At 39.8% G+C, this 19,980-nt stretch overlaps 2 protein-coding genes across 2 annotated transcripts in view; both read right to left on the bottom strand.

Annotated features, from left to right (window-relative positions):
- Nucleotides 1-54: 54 nt before the first annotated feature.
- Nucleotides 55-15,123, bottom strand: si:dkey-54n8.4 (coiled-coil domain-containing protein 92). Its single transcript, XM_034700336.1, has 4 exons — nt 14,669-15,123; nt 14,236-14,376; nt 7,014-7,061; nt 55-2,932 (listed from the first exon to the last, which is right to left on the bottom strand). Exons 2-4 carry the CDS (start codon nt 14,366-14,368, stop codon nt 2,211-2,213), a joined length of 903 nt encoding a protein of 300 aa, XP_034556227.1. The 5' UTR covers nt 14,369-14,376; nt 14,669-15,123; the 3' UTR covers nt 55-2,210.
- A 1,007-nt stretch (nt 15,124-16,130) lies between these two features.
- The window catches only part of tlcd2 (TLC domain containing 2), a 29,004-nt gene continuing 25,154 nt past the window's right edge, over nt 16,131-19,980 (bottom strand). The window contains exon 4 of the mRNA XM_034701391.1: nt 16,131-19,499. Within this exon, the coding sequence (XP_034557282.1) occupies nt 19,119-19,499 (381 nt within the window). The 3' untranslated portion in view covers nt 16,131-19,118. The remainder of the gene's footprint in view (nt 19,500-19,980) is intronic.

The raw sequence follows: 19,980 nt of genomic DNA on the forward strand, positions 1-19,980 counted from the left end.
CAATAGCTCAAGTGTTCTTAAACCACCTTGAAAGACCCACTAATAATATATAAATATACTGATATATTGCTTTATTGAGGATATACTACTCAAACATAATGTCAAACTTCTAACTAATAGCTGCAGCAACTTGTCGTATTTAAATTCAGTCAAAGAGGAAGGCTCGATTCAGAGACTGTAGTCACTGATGCTCAGATACGTCATGGCTCAAGTTGAGACCGACTTTCACACAACTTAACAATCAGCGAAATGTACATATTTAATCCCAAAGAGTCTTATAAAATGGAAACAAAAGGACAGCACTGGGGTAATGAAATTATCTTTAGTTTCAAGACTCCTCTTCTGATTCTTGGCTCCTCCGTTGTAAGGCAGATATTACAGAAGCTAAGTTGATGGACGTGTGAGCAGAAACTTAAGAGTATGATATTCCTAAAAAATACAGTCTATACAGTTGAACTGCTGTTTTTGAGGTGCTGTTTGCTCATTGTTGCGCTAGGGGCCACCACAATCATGTGTTTTCATAACACACACATATACTCCACTTTCTGCTAAGCCTGCTGTCCTGTTATTGACAGCACACAGACACTGTCGCAGTGTGCCATTTGATGCTGCTACTTTAAGGACTTTAAAAAACAGACAGATCAGATCAGTTTAAGAAAAAACACACCCTTCAGTCATGTTCTTGTCTGCCCATTTTTTTTTCCTGAGGTGAAAAAACACCAACACAGCAACCTCAAACAAAAACATGGAGTTGTTGTAGTAGCCTTTTGTGTGTGCATGTGTGTTCAGTACACAAGCTACACCTGAGAGGATCGCATGGTCAAACGAGTCAGAACTTTTATCACCTAAGTGTTGCCTGTTTATACAAAACACTGCAAAAGTTTGTTAGCAGCAGGTGTGTGACTCGATGTGTATCTTTCAGTGAAAAGAGACATAAATGCTGGGTTTTATAATTCTCTTGACCAACACCACTGTCTTGTCTGTCCTCCACCTTACACAGGCATATATCAAAGTATCATTGCATGATTTGCCTCTTTGAAGAAAAAGTTATATCTCTATCATACTTTTGTATTCTAAAGACACATGGAAGTAGGCAACAATGAGATGTGAAGACCGCTATTTAGCATTATTGAGATGTGTGTTTGTTATGATGGTCTGTGTGCATGTATGGATGATGGTGTGCTTAATTGTTTTGATTTTTTGTAATGTATTTGTTGTGATGTTAAGCCTGAAATAAGGGTTAAAATTTGGAAAACGGTGTCGGAAAGGATTATTTTTAGTACATATTGTGATCCGTTTTAAAATTTTTCATGTAGTTTTTAACCAGTGGCTAGCTTGTTAACAACATGGGAAGCTAACCAAGGCTATTGTTGCTACATTTACCTGCAGTAATACCTTTGCACACTGATTACAAACCTCTGACACTATTAGCAGGTCTCATGTCGAATAAAGGGTTTCCCTCGAGTAGCGTTCCTGAGGTGTTGTTGCTAGGTTGTTCGTAGGATCAGCTGTTGCAGAGATAAATCACTAGGTTTAATGGGGACTTTAAAACGACACCAGAATTATGTTCAAAACTGGCTTTTAAACGGAAACAGTAAACAAATCAAACATTAGTATCAAATGTAACTTAATGTGTGAGTGATTGATGACAGAAAAATACTATGTCTGGGGTTTTAAAGTAAAGGGAATCCACCCCTCTTTTTTTTAACATGGAGGACACACACAGACGTGCACACCACTTCAGATATTTCAGCTGTGCCTCAGTCAGGGGCCAAACAAATGTTTGGGCACATGGTTGATTTATGATCGGCCTTGAAGTGTCACAGTTGGTCGGGCCACACAACAGGGCCCCACCTAAAACGGCTGCTACCATGTTCAAACTCATCATCACCACATCTAAAAGGGGTTGCTGTATAATAAGGCCCCACAGTATACTGAGCATGTGACACCAATGTAAACAGATAGTTTAACTGGCTTCATTTAAGACTGACTTAAAGTGACATTTACTGAGTTTTGCTTTGCAAGTAGTTTGAGGATATATCAAAGTCCATATTTAGAAAAGTGTCCATGATAAATGTTACTTATTTAATAGCTAAAACCAGTCTCAGTTCAGTCAAGGTGCAGGACAATAATTAACAGCATTAACAGTCCGACAGAGGTTAATTATACAGTGATGAAGCTGCAGTCAGAAGCCCAGGTCACAGCTGTTGCTAATCTGCTTTTGTTTCAGCAGCAGGGGGCGCTGCAGCTGAAGATACCAGTCTGGCAGCTTCTTCCTGGGGCTCCACTGGCCCCTCCCCCCTGCCTTCCTCGTCCTCCTCCTTCTCCAGGCCAAGTGGAGGCTGTCTCTGTGCCACTGTGTGCCGGGAGCGGGCCCTGTGCCTTCGAGGGTGGAGGAAGAGCGCAGGGTCAGGCATGGCTGTGGGCTCTGCAGGGCCCATCACTTTCTCTATGGGCACACACTCCCGGGCACGCTCCACCCGCAAAGACGCCCTTACACTCTTACGTTTGGGTTTGACCACAGGAGAGGAAGGAGAAGCCCCTAATGGCATTAATGGAGAAGAAACAGAGTTCTGCTCGGCACCATACTGAGCCCCCTGGATGTTTGCTCTGCTGAGGAGCCCCTGCCTCTGCTGCATCCGCTGGTGGTGTAGTTTCTGCCTGGCAGCATGCAGCTGGAAGGAGAGGTACGCTGCTGTCTCTGTTTGTTTCTGCAGCTCAGTGTTTAGGATGGTGGAACAGTGGCTGCGGCGTTTGAGCTCCTCCAAGAAATGGCGCTCCTTTTCCTTGAGATTTGCTCTGAGGGCTCCCACCAAAACCCCCTTGTGACTTAGCTCCTTACGAAGCTCTTCTAAAGTGTAGTCCTGCTCAGCTAGGTGGTTTTCCACCTTCCGACATCGGGTATCCAGGAGCTCCTCTTCCTCCTGTAACTCTGAAATAGAAATGGAGAAAAAACTGACAGTGTAAGCAGTCACTTTACATAACTGTAAGGCTTAAATTCAGGTATCTCCATGTATATCTAACGCAACTTATTGTATCTAGACAAAAAGTGAAACCTTTGCCTTCATAGGCAAAGGTGAGTTTTTGTCCATATAAGCTCCAACTGTAAGTGCTGTGTAACCTTAAGGGCATTAGTCTAAAAGCAGTCAATGGGACCATGTAGGAGCTTTACTGAGAAATCACCAGATTCCTGCCAAAGTCTCAAGGAGGTGATCTTTGACATCAGTCTATCAATCTTCAATCTCTATTTGTATAGCGCCAAATCACAACAAGCATTATCTCAACGCTTTTACAAACATAGTAGGTCTAGACCATACTCTATGTTACATTATTAACAAAGACCCAACATCAGGACATGATAAGATCCAGTCCCCTCTAATAGACTCAGTCTTATCTCATCTTGATCCACTATGAGCATTGCACTTCTCAGTATTTATCTAGTTACAGTGGCAAGGAAAAACTTCTTTTTAACAGGTAGAAACCTCGAGCAGAACCAGACTCATGTTGGACAGTCATCTGCCTCGACTGAGTTGGGGTTGGTAAGAGGGATAGAGGAGATTAAGAGAGAGAGAGAGAGAGAGAGAGAGAGAGAGAGAGAGAGAGAGAGAGAGAGAGAGAGAGAGAGGAGCACATGGATGGAGAGTCCTTCCTCCTCCTCAGTATATCTCTGCGATCTGGAGGAAAATAAGTCACAACGATGACACGGAGAGAAAAGGAGGTAAAAAAGAGAGAGGACCAGCTAAGAGGATATCAGCAGGAACAGAGACTGATACATGAAGCTGTAGGAGAAAGGTGTTCAAGTGATACACTTGGCTTTAACCCCAGTTTAAACACAGATGGCTGTTAGAGGCCTGGTACACTGAACCCGTTTAACAAACAGGAGAGCTGTTACAGTATTACATGTATTAAAACTTTTCTCCTGATATCGTGTCACCAGTACAACTGGATAATGCTAGAATGACAGTTGTGAGCCATGTTTGTTTGTGTTTTTAACTTTCACTATGATAATGTTTTGGTGAGGACTGGTTTTGAATCAGTCACGATCATATGGTCGCAAGTCAGCGGCGCTCGTGCATGTGAGCGGGGGGGGCGTCATTTTGGAGGAGCTCCGAGGGGAGGGGGGGAGGGGTTAGACGGAGTCCTGAGGAAATGCTACATTCAAATTCATGCTGGTTTTCCGAGACTGCCAACCCTAGCTTTAAGTCCAATGAAAAGAAGTCTTTCTAATTTTATCTTTTAAAACCCTCTTAAAAAGAAATTGTTGTAGCCTACTCAAAGTTATTGAAATAAAAATACAGTAGGATATGAAGAAAAAAAGTAAGTAATATTTCTGACATCAAAGTTTCATCGACCCCGCAAGACACCTTATTTAATGTTTTCCCGCCATGCAACGCGTCTTTACGTTTCTAATCTGCAATTATGTATTTTAAATAGTCCTCATTAGTGAGCCTATATAATAAAATATTTATATTAAAAAAAAATATATATATATAAAAAATATATATTTTATATATAAATATATAAAATCTATTTGACAAATTTAAATGTCATTTTCTTACCAGAACAGAATTCTGAGAATAATTAATAAAAGGTGCAGAGATGAAAACATATGCCCCTTTAAAACTAAAAGCCACCTGAGAGCCCTGCAACAAACAGCTACTACATACACTTGATTTACACACTGTATTAATGATTCAACTGAGTTTTAACTTTGGAAGCTATTTTAGCACTAAATATTATTTTAATCTCTTGTACTTAAGTAATATTTTTCTGGATTTGTATTGACTAATTAATGTCATAAGGAATACAATTTCTCAGAGACAAGTGTGATGTTTGTGCCATCTGATCAACCATTCCAAGTCCTAAGATTTTTCCAATTTAAACTGATATGAAACCCCAAAATGGAGATACTCCTCAATTGAAAACCAGAGCCCAACAATCTGTGTGCACTTTGCCTGATAAACAACTTCATTTTCAGTATTTTGATATGTGAGGTGGAAAGTGGAGTCCAAAACAAAAAATTGTTGTTACTGGAGGAAGTCTATGTCTTGCTGCCTGCAGCATATGGAACACTATACATGAAGCTAGTCCCCTCATTCTGGTATACTTTAAACATCGAAAAGTGCACTAATTGTATATTATATCAACTTGTGCTGTTGTTTTGGTACATATTCAATATACAAAGATAAATGCTCCCCGAAACTGAAGCCAACATTTTGAGCTCCCCCTGCAGCCACAAACTCCGTCTCCTTCATGTAAACAAATGGGATGTGGGTCCAATTTTAACAGAGGATGCTATAGTAGATGCAATGTAGTGGGGACATGTGGAGATGCATGGTCTGTCTTTATATACAGCCAATGTCTGGGTCGTTGAAACACTTTCACTTCAGGCCTCCCCTCATGATGAACTTCCACCTCGCTGCTAAGGTCAGGTTTCAGACAGAAAACTGCTTATTGTTCCTTTTTTTCCTGCTTCTGTAGACAACCTCTGCACTCTTTCATTCCCCTGATATTCCCCTGAGGAGAGGGAGGTGTTGATGAAAAAGTCAGTGCAGCAACCTAAGGGCTGCTTGAGCTGCAGCTTGCCAGAGGAGAAGGAGATTACATCAACAGAGGGCAGGCAGTGACGCCTCAGCGGGCAGAAATAGGTCAGGTTTGCTGGGCAGGAGAATCCCAGAGGGTGGAGGGAGGTTTGGTGAGTCCTGGAGGTGAGACTTAAATCCTTGAATCCATAGAAGGCTTAGATGTAATAAAGTGTTTCATTGATAAAAGCTTTGGGTTAAAGCAGCTATATTTCACTGCTTGATGATCTACATTTTCACTCACTTTCACATCATTGTCTTTCATTTCAATCTTTCTGTATGACTTCCCTCCTATATACTGCTCACCTCTAAGTTATCTCTTCCCTTCCTCTTATTTCCTCAGTCCTCTTTCCCTCTCCCTCTGTCTTTAAGGATGGATCCCCTGAGGTTTTTGATAGTCTCAGGATTTCTGTCTCCCATCACCACGCCCTGATCTATCTCATATGCTAACTATAGACTACAGCATCTTCATATCAGACCATAACCCCACCCTCCACACACACACCTCCCCCCCATTTCTGCAGCTGACCGCATCCCTTTATCGCTCTCCTTGCTACCTCTCATTAACTCCTTACTCTCTTTCCACCTTTTCCTCTCACTCTTTTCCCTGGCTCCACGTCTCTCTTGTTCTCAGCAAAGTCTGTAAGTGGACACCCCCTCTGGGACAACCAGGGGAAAAACGAGAGCAGGAAAGAAAAAGAGGATGGATCAATTTGTCAGGGTGGGAGGGGGGAGGAAAAGCAGAGCAGCCCTGGCTGTATTGATAGATGGATCAGGGATAACCTGTCCTGGAAGGAAAAAAACAAAAAAAAGGAGATGGGGCCTAATGGCTGAGTAATGCAGCCAAGCTTGACTCCACAACATGTTCATACAGCCTTTTGACTTCTATTCCTTCAATCTGTCTCTAATTCTTTGTGATAAAATGGTGCCTGTCTCTGCATCCCTGTATCCAGACTCTTCAAGCAGTCCTGCTAATGTCAGCTGTGAGCTAAATATGTCGGGACAGGTTGTCTTTGCTGTATCCAAACACAGGAAAATAGCACCAAAGTGTGAAAAAAGCTAATAAACACATACAGAGAAACACAGCGTGAGTTTGCACCAATAATCTGGCCTGTATCTCACATGTCAGTGTTGATAGAGGAGAACGAGAGAGAGAGAGAGATGGGTGGAGGGAGGAGGGTGGCTGACAGAGATCTTGTCCCTGGGGGATGACAGGGTGTGAGGACAGAGAGGGGAGGAGAGGGATGCAGGCAAAGAGTGATAGACGATTGGGGTTTGATGAGCATGATGGTGCAAACATTTGTGTGTCTTTCTGCCTCAAATGTATAATGAACAAAAAACAGGGCTAGGATGAAACACTGATTTATAGTGGAAGTCTGTGAATAAGATAAAACTATATTTAAAGAAGGATTTGAGCTTAAAACAGTTTACCTATTTGGCTTCTGCCTGGAGGCTTCACCTTCAGCTCGCTCGTTAACTCTGAAAAACACAAGAGAGAGACAAAAATATGAGAACAAGCAGTCAGAGAGAACAAGAAGACACATGATGTCATCTTATTGGAGCTTAAATATAGACATCCAATGGCGCTGAAACATCTTATTAAAGCTGTGTGCTGACATTTTGTGTTTGCTGCTGCAGCTGGTTAACATAACAGATGCTTGATGCGGTTTCCAGCACATTTTCAGTGAGCACATACATAATTTATGAGGCTAAATCTGAAACTTTACATCAAAGACTGCCAGTCAGAGGCTTGGCCAGTGATGTTCTGGTACATTATTTGTCACACTCTGGAGAAAAATGCCTGCACTGTACCCCCAAGAAGATATAGTGGCCTTATTAGCATAAAAACTAATGGCAGTGTGATTTTTTTCTAAGAAGAACTGCAAACACAAACAAATCACAACCTTTGGATAAAATAGAAAATGCTTGTTATGCAATGTGAGCAGGGACTCATTATCAAAACACCTGATGAAGCTGAATAACACATCACACTGTGTTTGTGGCACATTATTGAACATTTTTTCACAGTTTTCTTTCTGGTTTCACACTTCACTGTTCTGCACATTCACGGTGTTAAAAAGGTGACAAGATGTTTTTCATAAAGAGCTTGTCAACACACATTGTCTACTGGATTCTTTAAGGGCATTCATGTGCTACACAAACAAAGAGGCTCTGTCTAATTGCTGGAGTGGAAAATCAAACCACTTATCACAACCATGATTGTATGACTTTCTTTTGCAGTGTCGGAGCCTTAATGGAGGTAGAGGTTTCTCCATGATTAGGATTATTCAAATATCACATGACATGAAATCTGGCACACTGGCACCAGCTTTAGATACAGCATGGATTAAATCTCATTCCAGTGTTATACACTGACTCAATGATTTAGAGAGCTTTTATTTTTCAGCTGGTGAATGGGAATCAACTGTTGAACTATGCCTGATAAAAATAGTTCAGCTTAAAGCCTCTGACAGGGTTGTAAGAGGTCAGACTGTCGGTCATATCAGGCCTGTCAATCATTCAGACAGGCAACGCTGCAGATAAAATCCACTCTCAGCACCACAGTCGAACAGAGGGATGTGGATGTGCTTACATGATTGCCAAAAGTACCTTTATGGTGTCTAGGTATAAAATAGTCTTTTTTTAAATTACCGCAGCACAGAAAAATGTGTCTGTTCAATCAGCTTTGGGAGATATAATGGAGCCAAATTCATTTGAAAAGAGAGAGAAAGATGCTAAATTCAAACTAGTCGCTCTCCAAAATCAAAACTTACCTAAAAGAAAAGTTACACATTTGTTAGGGGAATACTATTTGCAATTTGTATCGATGAATATCTGATGTGTTATTCCTGTCCTTTTTTCTCCTCCTGCTCTCCCTGTCACACCCTTTCTCCTTCCCTCTGCAGTCAGCATAACACGCCCACCCATGCAGCAGGCATGAAGGAAAGACACACAGAAGAGAAGATGGTAGGGTAGAGGGGAGAAAAAAACCAGACACGCTGGTTCCATGTATCTAATATTAAGCGAACTGTTCAGATGCTTTGAGAGCTCCTGTTGTGTAATAATTACTCTCATTAAGTACTGCCAGGAGCCTTAATGTAGTTAATTTAACTGCAGGGAAGCAGCTTGAGGAACTATTCCAGTAAAACAATGAAAATGAGGCGCTCAGCACATTGCAGCATGGAGAATGAGAAATGCTTTGTAGGTCAGTATTATCTCCTACGGCCTCACTGAGCATTCAAGGTTTTTCTTTCAATGCTTTGCTATGATTGTGGAAAAGATATCTTCAAGGACACACGCGTAATTGAGTTTTCTAAACACACACAAAAAAACTCATATCAGAGGGAAAAAAATGGGCCCTCATTTCATAAACAGGGGATGAAAACTGATTCAGTTGGTGGTAACAAGGAGACTTCATGCTGATGAGGAAACGCACAGTTTTGGAACATTAAAAAAAGTCAGCGGTATAAAAGGAGAGCTAGTATGCATGGACACATTGTCAGCTCAACCTTGCCATACCCTTCCAGGCTGCACATTAGAGACTTGGCACACACCTATCACACATGTAAACTGCATTAGCCAATCAGCAGTGAGCCTCACAGGCATCCTCCACACTCACCACTGTCACCTCAATTTCTGTAAACTTTTGGGAACATAACACTTGGCGAATCATAAAATAAACTTTGAGACTATTCTGATGGAGTTTAAACTGTTTGTACTTATGCCTGGTTTGGAGGGAAACTTGGGACTTAACTGAAGCTATTAAGCAGCAAGATGCTTGTCTTTTCTCAAACAACTTTCACACATTTTCATTCCCATTAGAGAGGTGTGAGATACCAAAAACCATCAGTAAGAGGTGATTTTGAAGTGTACAGCAGCTACTGGCAGACTTGCACTGTCTAAGCAAGTAAGAACAGAGTTGCAACCATAGACTGTAAAAAATATGGACGTAGTATCCGTGACGTCACCCATCTGTTTCTGAACGCTGTTTTGAAGCCAATCGGGAGTGGCAGCCATATTGCTTCTGTCGAGCCAGTGTGATGTAAAGAGGCGGGCTTTGAGCCTCCTAGCCAACAGCTGCAGTGTTCCTGCAGGCAGCTGTGCCTCTCATTGGAAGACTAGTAATCTCAATAACTTCGAAAATTGCAGAATTAGAAAAAAATTCACCCCCCTCACAGTGAGAGGACATCGAGAAATGAGCTATTCAGACTACACTCGTCTTTTGTACCAGGCTGTAAACAAGTTTATTAATGCTGCAAAGATCGTCTTTTTCCCATTCATGTGTATGTGACTTCCGGTACTTCCGGCGCCAGCCTCAAGCGGATCCTCGATGAACTGCAGCTTCTAACACTTCCGCATTGACTCATATTTTTAGACCGGAGGTTGCCGCTTGGTTGCAACACTGTAGCAGGACCCCAGATCACCATCAGATGGCCCAATAAACCTTTCAATCCCTCACAGCAGGTTAATGTTGTGAGCTAATGACTGGGCCTCAAAATATGATTTGACTTGACCTTAACAGGTCAGGTGAAAAATTGCACCTCATTTTACTGAGCTCATCCAGACACTTGAATAATAAAGGAATGTCAAAAAATAACTCAACATGCCAGAAACCTTTAATCAAAACTACTTTAGCCCCTGCATTTTCACTCAACCTCACCTGATCCACGTCACCCTCCTTTCAAAGCACCTTCTCCCCCTCCTCCTCCCTCCCTCAGGTGTTAACAGTTGGGACCAAATGAACCCTCTTTACATGCACCTCCTCCTCAGGCTCTAAGCCCTTTGCTAGTTTTGAAAAGGAAGTCTCCGTAAGGGAAACAATTCTGCTTATCTATCAACTCTGATATCAATAATTCTTTAACTTGCTTCACAAAACTTTTTAATTGTTTTATTAATGGAAATAATTTGTTGAACCATTATGATTATGAAGCACTATTTGATTCCATGTTTTCAACTTTGTTAGACTAACAGCTCAGCAGTACTTATTTTAAAAACCCCCCCGGACAACAGTTTTACAAGTATATATAGGGCAACTTTGGACTGACTCAGCAGGTGACAGAGCCAACACACAATGAAGAGAGTGCTCTGGACTTTATCATCTCATATGTAAAGCCTTAGTTTGCCTAAATATTAGACACAATATCAAAAGGACTGCATCGGATCTTCTGCAAATAGTCATAACTTCACCACTCATGATATTCCCACAAAAGAATACATAAAACTGCACTCACAATCAACCCAGACAATACACAAATTAACAATTACAGGGCTTTGTCTTATGCCTCGCATTTTATTCTGAGTGACTGAAATAAAAGTGCTGGTGTCCTCCAGTCTAGTTCTAAACCACACCACATAACAGACTCTCTTAAATGTTTTGAATGACACTCATTGAAAATTCAGTTAAACAGAATAGCATTGCTGCATTCAACACAGTCAGCCTCAGAACATTAGTAGAAAGACCGAATTAGGTTCGATTTAGTAAAAGGCGCTTGTTTGTGTAGCTTGGTCTGTAGTAGCTATAATATGGAATTTAAGTGTTGATTTTATTTTTGTTTCATTCCTTTCAAGGGTAAAATATCTTCAAGTTATTCACACTCTGGTATGGTTTCCTTATTTGTACTATACCAGTTTAGCTGTGTGGTTGGACGTAGACAATGAGAGTGAATGTGTTCAGATACTTTTATTTGACTGTCATATTTTTGGCTTTTATTTGGCATTATATTGTCTTTTTTTCTTTGTTTAATACACTGAAAACGTATCTGGGCTTGGATATGATTTTGTGCGTAGATGTTTTCTCCTCTGTCTACTGTCCTGTCACTAAACAAAGGCATTAAGGCCCAAAAATAAACAAAATAAAAACCCACTTACACTTGTACCAGTAGAGTACTTTTTAACTGTAGATCATACATAGTATTTAGAATTTTGAGCATCAATCCCACAAGGCTCCATCCTAGGCCCTCTTTTATTCAACAACTATATACTCCTGTTTGTTAAGACAAGAGAAACCAGCAAAACATATTGCCAAAACTATAATGATTAATAAGAAAATCGGTCAATACAATCACTATAGGAAAGAATACTTTTAGAGTCAAATGACTTGGTTTTCAAAAGGGATTCCGAAAAATGTGATCATTCAGTCACATTTATCTTTAGTATCCCTACTATTGTAATGACATGTTTACAGGGCTCTATTTTAAGTACATAAAAGAGCTGCAGCTGAATTAGAGCACTGCTGCATGAGTCCTCACTGCAACCAGGAGAGACCACATCAGCTCTGTTGTCATAAGAGTGATGTAAGGCAAGAAAAATACCTAATCTGATGCCCCCTAATGTAACCCTCAGACCACTCAGATCATTATGGAACAGGTCTGCTTAAAGTCATAAGAGTCAAATCTGAACACAGAGACAGCATTTATTCTTCATACAAACGATAATCAGAGCAACCTGCAAGAAAATGTAAACCCTACATTTCTTTCTTGCCTTCCTGCATGGGACCTTTTTAGCTTCTTGTTTTACCTTCTATTCTATGTAGATCTTGAAACATATATTACCCTGTTATATAATGTTTTGTATTCGTTTTTATTAATGCCTTTTGAGTCATTTGTAACACACTTTAATAGCTTTACTGTTTCAAGGTAACTGTCTTTGCATACTAGAAGTCCACATGGAAATATCATTGATGTGCATTTTTAGCATTTTTACAGTGAGATTTGTTATAAGTCCTCACATGAGGAGCCCTGTAGAGACTTCAGAGGAATTTGTAAATGAAAAACTGTGTTCCAGGAAGGCCTCATGACTCAATATGCTGAAGGAAAAAGGTTTATACTTGTGTTGATGAGCTCTGAGAGAGGAATATGCTTGTTTCCTGAGAAATGCACTGAAAGGCTTAAGAAGCTATCGTTTTTACTATGAAAAATACTGCTTCTTTGAAAGTCGGCCGCACATTCTCTTGATTTCTCATCAAAAATAAACGTAACTTTGACTCAATGCAGATGAAAAACGTGTAAACAATCTGTAATGGCACTATTTTGGCTGCCCTTTCTATTTTCAGAGGGAGACCCCTGGAGACAGAGATAGAGAGGAGGACGACAGGACGAGTAAACAGAAATAAATACACACAGTCTTTTCATTGTTGGTGTGTTCCTTACTGGTGTCTCTCCCTCATCCCCACACCCACACACACACACACACACACACACACAGCTTCACTGACCACATGTGATAGAGCAGTGGAGCTATAACTGACGTGTTGGGGGTCAGAGCTCAGAGACAAATCACCCCATCTCACACACACACACACACATAAACACACGCACACACGCGCACACACACACACACACACACACACACACAAAGCCTCCCCCTTCCCTCCCCCTCATGTATTTGTTATCTACAATCCTGCTCATATGGATTACTAAAGCTAAAGGATCAATGGATTAACCATGATGGATATGTGGGCATGGATCTTTTTAAGTAGGTCCTATGTGTGTGTGTGTGTGTGTGTGTGTGTGTGTGTGTGTGTGTGCGTGTGTGTGTGTGCGTGCGTGCGTGTGTATTGTATATTCTCTATGGGAATATGTATGTATTTATGGTAGCACTATTCAAGGTAAAACATTCAGAGAAAATATATTGTTTTATGGTTTATACCATATTACCTTCAAGCCTCAAGGGAATTAATGACATCAAACCCCACATTCTCACATGCAAGTGTGTGTGTGTGTTTGTGCGTGTGTGTGTGTTTGTGCGTGTGTGTTTGTGCGTGTGTGTTTGTGCGTGTGCGTGTCTTCACATGAGCTTTCTAGCTTGATTAAATGGAATCGCATCCATTAGGCTTCATACAGGAAATGATGCAATCTGCAGGAACTGTAGCATGACATCATCATGTAGTCACTATCTGGCATTGATAGTTGGTGCACATATGTTAAATGAATAATGAGGCCTACTGTTGCCTTCAAAATGACAATAACTGAACTTCAGATTGTAAATAAACAAAGGATGACAAAAGCAGCAGTTTTGCTGTCTCCAAAATAAAATATCAGTTGTGCAGTTCATAAAATCAGCCTTTTACTATTAGGTTTTCACAAGGATAGAATTCTACTTGGATGTAGATTTGATGGATTATGGTTAAAAAGTCATGGACTTGTCTTTTTTTTTTTTTTTTTTTTACTATATTCATCAAGGGTGTAATTAAAAATCTTAGTCCATCTTCTCATTCAGGGTGGGAAGTCAATGACAAGCGGCCCTGCTACTCAACAAAGAAGCCTACTATTGCAACAAAACCAAGAATCAAACAAAGTAAGATAGAGATAATCAACCCAAGTAATCCATCAGTCAGTTATTAAAGAATTCAATAAAAGATTCAAAGCATAACCTATTTCTTGCTTCTTTCTTATTTTCCTGTAGGCTATACCAAAAATATAGTTATGATTTGCAGATTATCATAGAGCTCTTTGTTCCAAAAAAAAAGATTGTAGAGTGATTTCAACACTCTTTGGGGGTCAAAAAAAGTTTCTTTGCTTCCAGACCAGGACTCACATACAACCACACACACACACACACACACACACACACACACACACACACACACACACACACACACACACACACACACACACACACACACAGAGTTTGACAGCAGCAGAGTATCCTTCACCTGTGCATCGTTTCTGCAGGGAGAGGATCTCCAGGTGGAGGCCATGCAGCAAAGTAAGGTGCTCCTGTCTGAGGAAGACCACACTCCTCTCCACACTCTCTATCTGCCGGGTCAGGCTGCTCTCATCCCCCATGGCTGAGTCTGGAGGGACAGATGGAGGAAATTATAAGAGCTGCACCTGCTCCAACTTCAGTGCAATGTGGAAAGCTTGCGCTCGAGCTCCTTCATGTTACTTTCTCATTTATATACAGCTTTATGTCAAATACAGAAAGAGAAGTGCTAGAAGTATTGAGGTCATGTGTGAGCTATAAATATGAGATTGATAACAGAAATGATGGGAGAAAATGTGAAAATCCAATGAGCATTATGATGCAGGCAGATCAATAACTAAACATTTTCTTTAAAAATGTAGTCGATTCCAATCTCTACTTGCCTTTGAATTGATGTTAAGTGCCAAATTCTAATAACTTTGATTCGCACGCCTTATAGAAATGTCCTCGGATCCGGGCATGCTGGCCTCCAGTGTTGGTCCAAATCCTGTGGGCTGCTGCATTCACCCAGACACATTGTATACGAAGCGCTGAAGAGCTTTTCCGCTGCATGTGACGCCGTTTGATTAGAAGACGAAGAGGATGAATAACTGCGTAACAAAGCACAAACACGGCAATGCAAAGCACCGCGCTCCTCCGGTAAACCCGCTCCCTGCTGCAGCATCAGCGTCAGGCATCATCGGGAGGGGGATGTTTTCAGATCGGTCGATATGACAGCCCATGGGAGAAATACACAGCCCATTTTCTTCCTGCGTACCTTTCCTCCTCGCCCACCGACTGACTGACTGACTGAGCCGTTGGGTTGCTGTGGACGGCGGAGCTGGGAAATGATAAAAACAAGCCACGGTGAGCAGAACACGCGAGAATATCGTACGACAGAGTCAGCAGCACAGCTGATTGGACGGACCGGTCCCTATCAGCTGTACGTGCTACGCGAGGATAATCTATAGGGCGCCGTTTGTAAAGCTGTGCACACCGAAAATAACAGCAACATTTCTCCACATGTAGCTCCAAAACGTCGGAAAAATGTAGAGTGAATTTTTAAAAGTCAATTTTTTTTTAATCACATTTAGAGGAATATTTGTGCTCTTATCACATTTAATTTTGTTGTGAAAAATATATTAAGTTAAAATAATTGTTAAATCCAAATGCTAAATCTAAATCTAAATGTGAAATATAAATCTAAATATTAAATCTAAATCTAAATGTTAAATATAAATCTAAATTTAAAATATAAATCCAAATGCTAAATATAAATCTAAATGTTAAATATAAATCTAAATATTAAATATAAATCTAAATGTTAAATATAAATATAAATGCTAAATATAAATATAAATGTTAAATCTAAATGCTAAATATTAATCTAAGTGCTAAATATAAATATAAATGTTAAATATAAATATAAATGCTAAATATTAATCTAAGCACTAAATATAAATATAAATGTTAAATATAAATATAAATGTTAAATACAAATCTAAATGTTAAATATATATCTAAATGCTAAATATGAATCTAAATGTTGAATATAAAAATAAGGATAAGGAAAGGATTAGGGTAAGGATTAGGGTAAGGGTAAGGGTTAAGGTTAGGGTTAGGATAAGGATTAGGGTTAGGGTTAGGGTTAGTGTTAGGATTATGATTAGGGTTAGGGTTAGGGTTGGGGGGTTAGGGTTAGGATTAGAGTTAGGGTTAGGGTTAGGGTCGTGACATCATATTCAGACCTTAACTGAAGACATCTCATTCAAAGTCTTGCATAAACCCATAAGAGGACCAAACCCTGTCAGGCTGATGCACTTAAATCCAAAAAGGCATGTGTATATACAAAAAACACAACTTTTATTTAATCTTTATTTGCACGTTAAACAAATAATGTTATCATTTAAACATAGAAATTGGAGTTATAATTACAAACAATCTCTGCCAAAACATGAAAAAATAAAAGTCATATTTACGTATAAAGACACAATCCTGTGAAACATGACAGTTTGATGTTCAGAGAAAGCAGAGGACTAGTTTCACAGCCTCGGTTGTTCTTGTTGGCTTCGGTATTCCGTGTTTTTTCCCATGATGAGGGGCTTTTATGTCCCAGACAAGCTGCACAGTGTTAACAGTCTGTGTTGTTATACGTTTCAATAATTATCAATGAACAGTATTTTTCAGCAACACCAGAGGAAGTAAAAATAGAATTTGTTTGCTGTGATAAAGGACTTTGGTGTTTTTTTTTTCACCATGTTACAAAGGAGCTATTAAAATGATTCCAGTGAAGTCAACACCAACATTTAGAATGTATGATGAGCAAATGAAGCAGCTTGGATATACAAGTTCATGACCTCTGATTTTCTCTGCAATTACATCTGGAATCCTTTTCCTTGAGTCCACAATTATTAAGCCATTTAGCATCTTCCTCTGTTGTTTGGAGAATGATAGTTTAAAACACAAGTTGTAAATGTAGCTAAGAGAAAAGGATTGTGGAGAGCAGCACAGTAGCTTGTTTTCTGCCTCACTGTCATAACTATAACATGTGGAAGTGATCTGGACTTGGCTGCTATGTTTTACCACAACTCCTAAAAAGCATACAGAAACAAAAAAGAACAAATCATACATCATAATCTCAAAAACATCACCGCCGTTTACGACACATTCACAAACATAAGCTTTTGCTTTTCAGAAAAAAATTCAATTGTCACTAGTTGTCTTCACTACAACCACAAAGTTAAGCTGCCCTATTAATTTCAAAAATTGAAAGAATATTGCAAATCAACATTTACAATAAAAAAATCCTACCGTTCTAAAAAGACATTTAGGAATCAGCCACAACAACAATAATCTAAACTTTACCGACACCCTCCCAACAGTGCTATTTCATTAGTGCAGTGATGTCTTGATTTTATTAGATAGAGTTAAATTTGTGAACTGTGTTCAGAGCTTTACATCCGCTACACTGAAGTGCTAGCAGCTGACTATGTTTGTAATTGGTTTCTTTAACTACAAGTGAGCACAGTATATTCATGTCTGTTAAGAGCCTGATTTCAGAGCTTAATTATGGACTCTTTACAGCTGAGATGACCATTAACTATGAAAATACTAGCTTGGGGAAGAAGAAAACTTAAGACCCAGAGTGGCACAATGCCCTGCAAAAACATGACTTACACAACCATGTCAGTTCCACTATAATCAACTGTTTTCACAACAGGAAGATTCATTTAACATTGTGTCTGTTTTATCATTAACAATTTCTTTTTTAGCACAAATAAATTACAAATATACAAAACTCAACCCAGAAAATAATGAATATACACACAAAACTAAAGAAAAAACCTTACCAGAAGTGGCATCAAGAGTGTACAGGTTTGTAGCAGCTGTGCGTTTAACAGTTTGCTGTATTCACAGATCTCAGACAAAAAACTCTATTGGCAACTTCAAATTAAAGGCAGGGGGTGCAGCTCAAGTTAAGACATCTATGGTGCTCTTGTTTGTCACTGAGGTGATGTTGAGGTGTGTGCTGCCCTCCAGAGGCCAAATGAAGAACAACAATGTCTTACTGTCTGAAAGCTCCTACTGCATTCTTAAAACCATCACATACTACTCCGATAAGAAAAAAACGATGAAATCATTAATGCTATTGGTAACAAGTGACTGAAAGTCTCCCTGCCATTGTGATTTAACTTTGAGCAAGTCAAGTCAGAAATTAATTAAATCTACAAGCACAGCAACCTTGCTGGTTGATTGGCTTTTCCAACAAGATCTAAGCTTCAACATAGAGCTAAATGGTACAACTATTATTAATGTAAAACCTGCAATCATTGGATAATCCTTTTACCCAGATGTTAAACTAAAATTTGGCATAGCAAAAAAACACCACAATTGTTTAGCGGCCAAATATCACTTTTTTTTCATTGTGTCATAAAAGTCCAATCCAATCTACTGAAACCCTTTTAAGTTTTACTATTTTATTTTTTCACCCCGTGACCCTATTTTCTCATCAAGTCAGTGATTGGTTTCTGATTTTGTATCCTTATACAGTCAACTCTAATCTTCAAATATCTTAAAGTGTTCTTCTTTAGTGACAAAGAAGCTGCCAGACGCTGACAGCAAAGCTTGAAAGAGGCAAGAGAAGTGTTACAAGCCCTTTGAGGTAGCAGGCGGTTTTTAGTTGAGGTGATTCGGTGGAAATTAAAAGATATAGTCACCTCTGCAGTGCGAGTGTTAAACAACAAGAAGGTTTTGATGCCATTGATTTTTTTCCAAATCAGTGGTAAAAAGATGTTATTGTGAGTAACCCACAACAGAATAGTAAGAATATCATGAATAAAATGTTATTAGATAATATAACTAAAGATATTTAGAAGTAGGTTCCTATGTTTTTTATGGAAGTATGTGAGTGTTGGAGGTTTCGATTTACTGCGTCTCCATGAGCTACATTTCAGAACAGGTTTGGCTGAAATACCCTAGAGTACAAAAAGGCGCTTTGGTTTTACAAGGCCTTACATTGTTCACATAAAGAATCCTCCATCCTCCATTAGTGCTCCAGTAATGGCACTTAAGGATGACTGGATCACAGATAAATACAGAAGGTTGTGCTACAACTGAATGTAGCTTTCAGCATAATGGCATGGTGTGATCTGTGTTCATGTAAGGCCATTTGATTACACCGTGTATGCATGTACCTGTACAGTTTGTCGGATAGAACGATTCCTCCATGTCTTCGCTTTGAGTAAATCACACACAAGCACAAGTACCAAATCTCAGCTGCAGGGCGTTAAAGTACAGTAACGAACAAGAGTGTTTATGAATTGAATACTTCTTGTGCCTTTTCCTCTTCCTTCTCTATATCTCCTTCTCTTTCTTGTTCTCTCTGGTGCTGCTCTTCAAGAAGTCGCTCCGGAGTAGGCGATAAAATAGGACAATGTTCATGGCTACCATGATGGCCATACCGACGCTGCCTAGGGTATACGCCATTAGGGGCACCTTGTCCCTGTTGAGCACCAGCCAGCGGGTCATCCAGGCCAGCGTGTTGATGCGGAACACCACATATGTGCCCAGGTTTATCATGCTGTTCACCCGGTACAGCGTGCCGGTTGCGATGTTGGCCATTCGCAGCATTTGTCTCAGGTGGAGGAACACAGAGTTTACCTCCACCAGCAGGGCCACCACGGAAAAGCCCACGTAGCGATAAGACAACACCGAGAGGCCGAAACAGTTTATCACCTGCAGAGGAAGAGAAGGAGGAGAGTTAGTATGGATGTGGCAGATCAATGAAATGCAATATTTTCAATATGTGGAAGTCATTTTAAATTACAGTTGTTTTAATGCTGACAACTATGTCAGTGTTCACCAATGACTCAGGTTTTCATGTCACTGTTGCCCATTGTGTGCCCATGGTGGAATAATGTAAGGTCTCCTTACAAACTTCATGTTACAAATAGTAGAATATTGACCTGCTCTATAAGTGACTTTTTTTTTTTTTGCTATACCATCAACTGATGAATTCAAATAAAAGCTGAAGCGCTAGGATCAGTGGGATATCCATCAAAAACTCAGTGTTTTTAAAATGTGTATTTTGTAGGGTTGCAACAATACGTGTATCTGTATCGAACCATTCGATACAGTGGTCACGGTTCGGTAGGCCCTATGAACCGAACAATACGCAATTTTATATTTATTTTATCAACTTCTGACAAGGTGCTCT

This window comes from Notolabrus celidotus, chromosome 14 (genome assembly GCF_009762535.1).
Source record: "Notolabrus celidotus isolate fNotCel1 chromosome 14, fNotCel1.pri, whole genome shotgun sequence".
Taxonomy (NCBI): domain Eukaryota; kingdom Metazoa; phylum Chordata; class Actinopteri; order Labriformes; family Labridae; genus Notolabrus; species Notolabrus celidotus.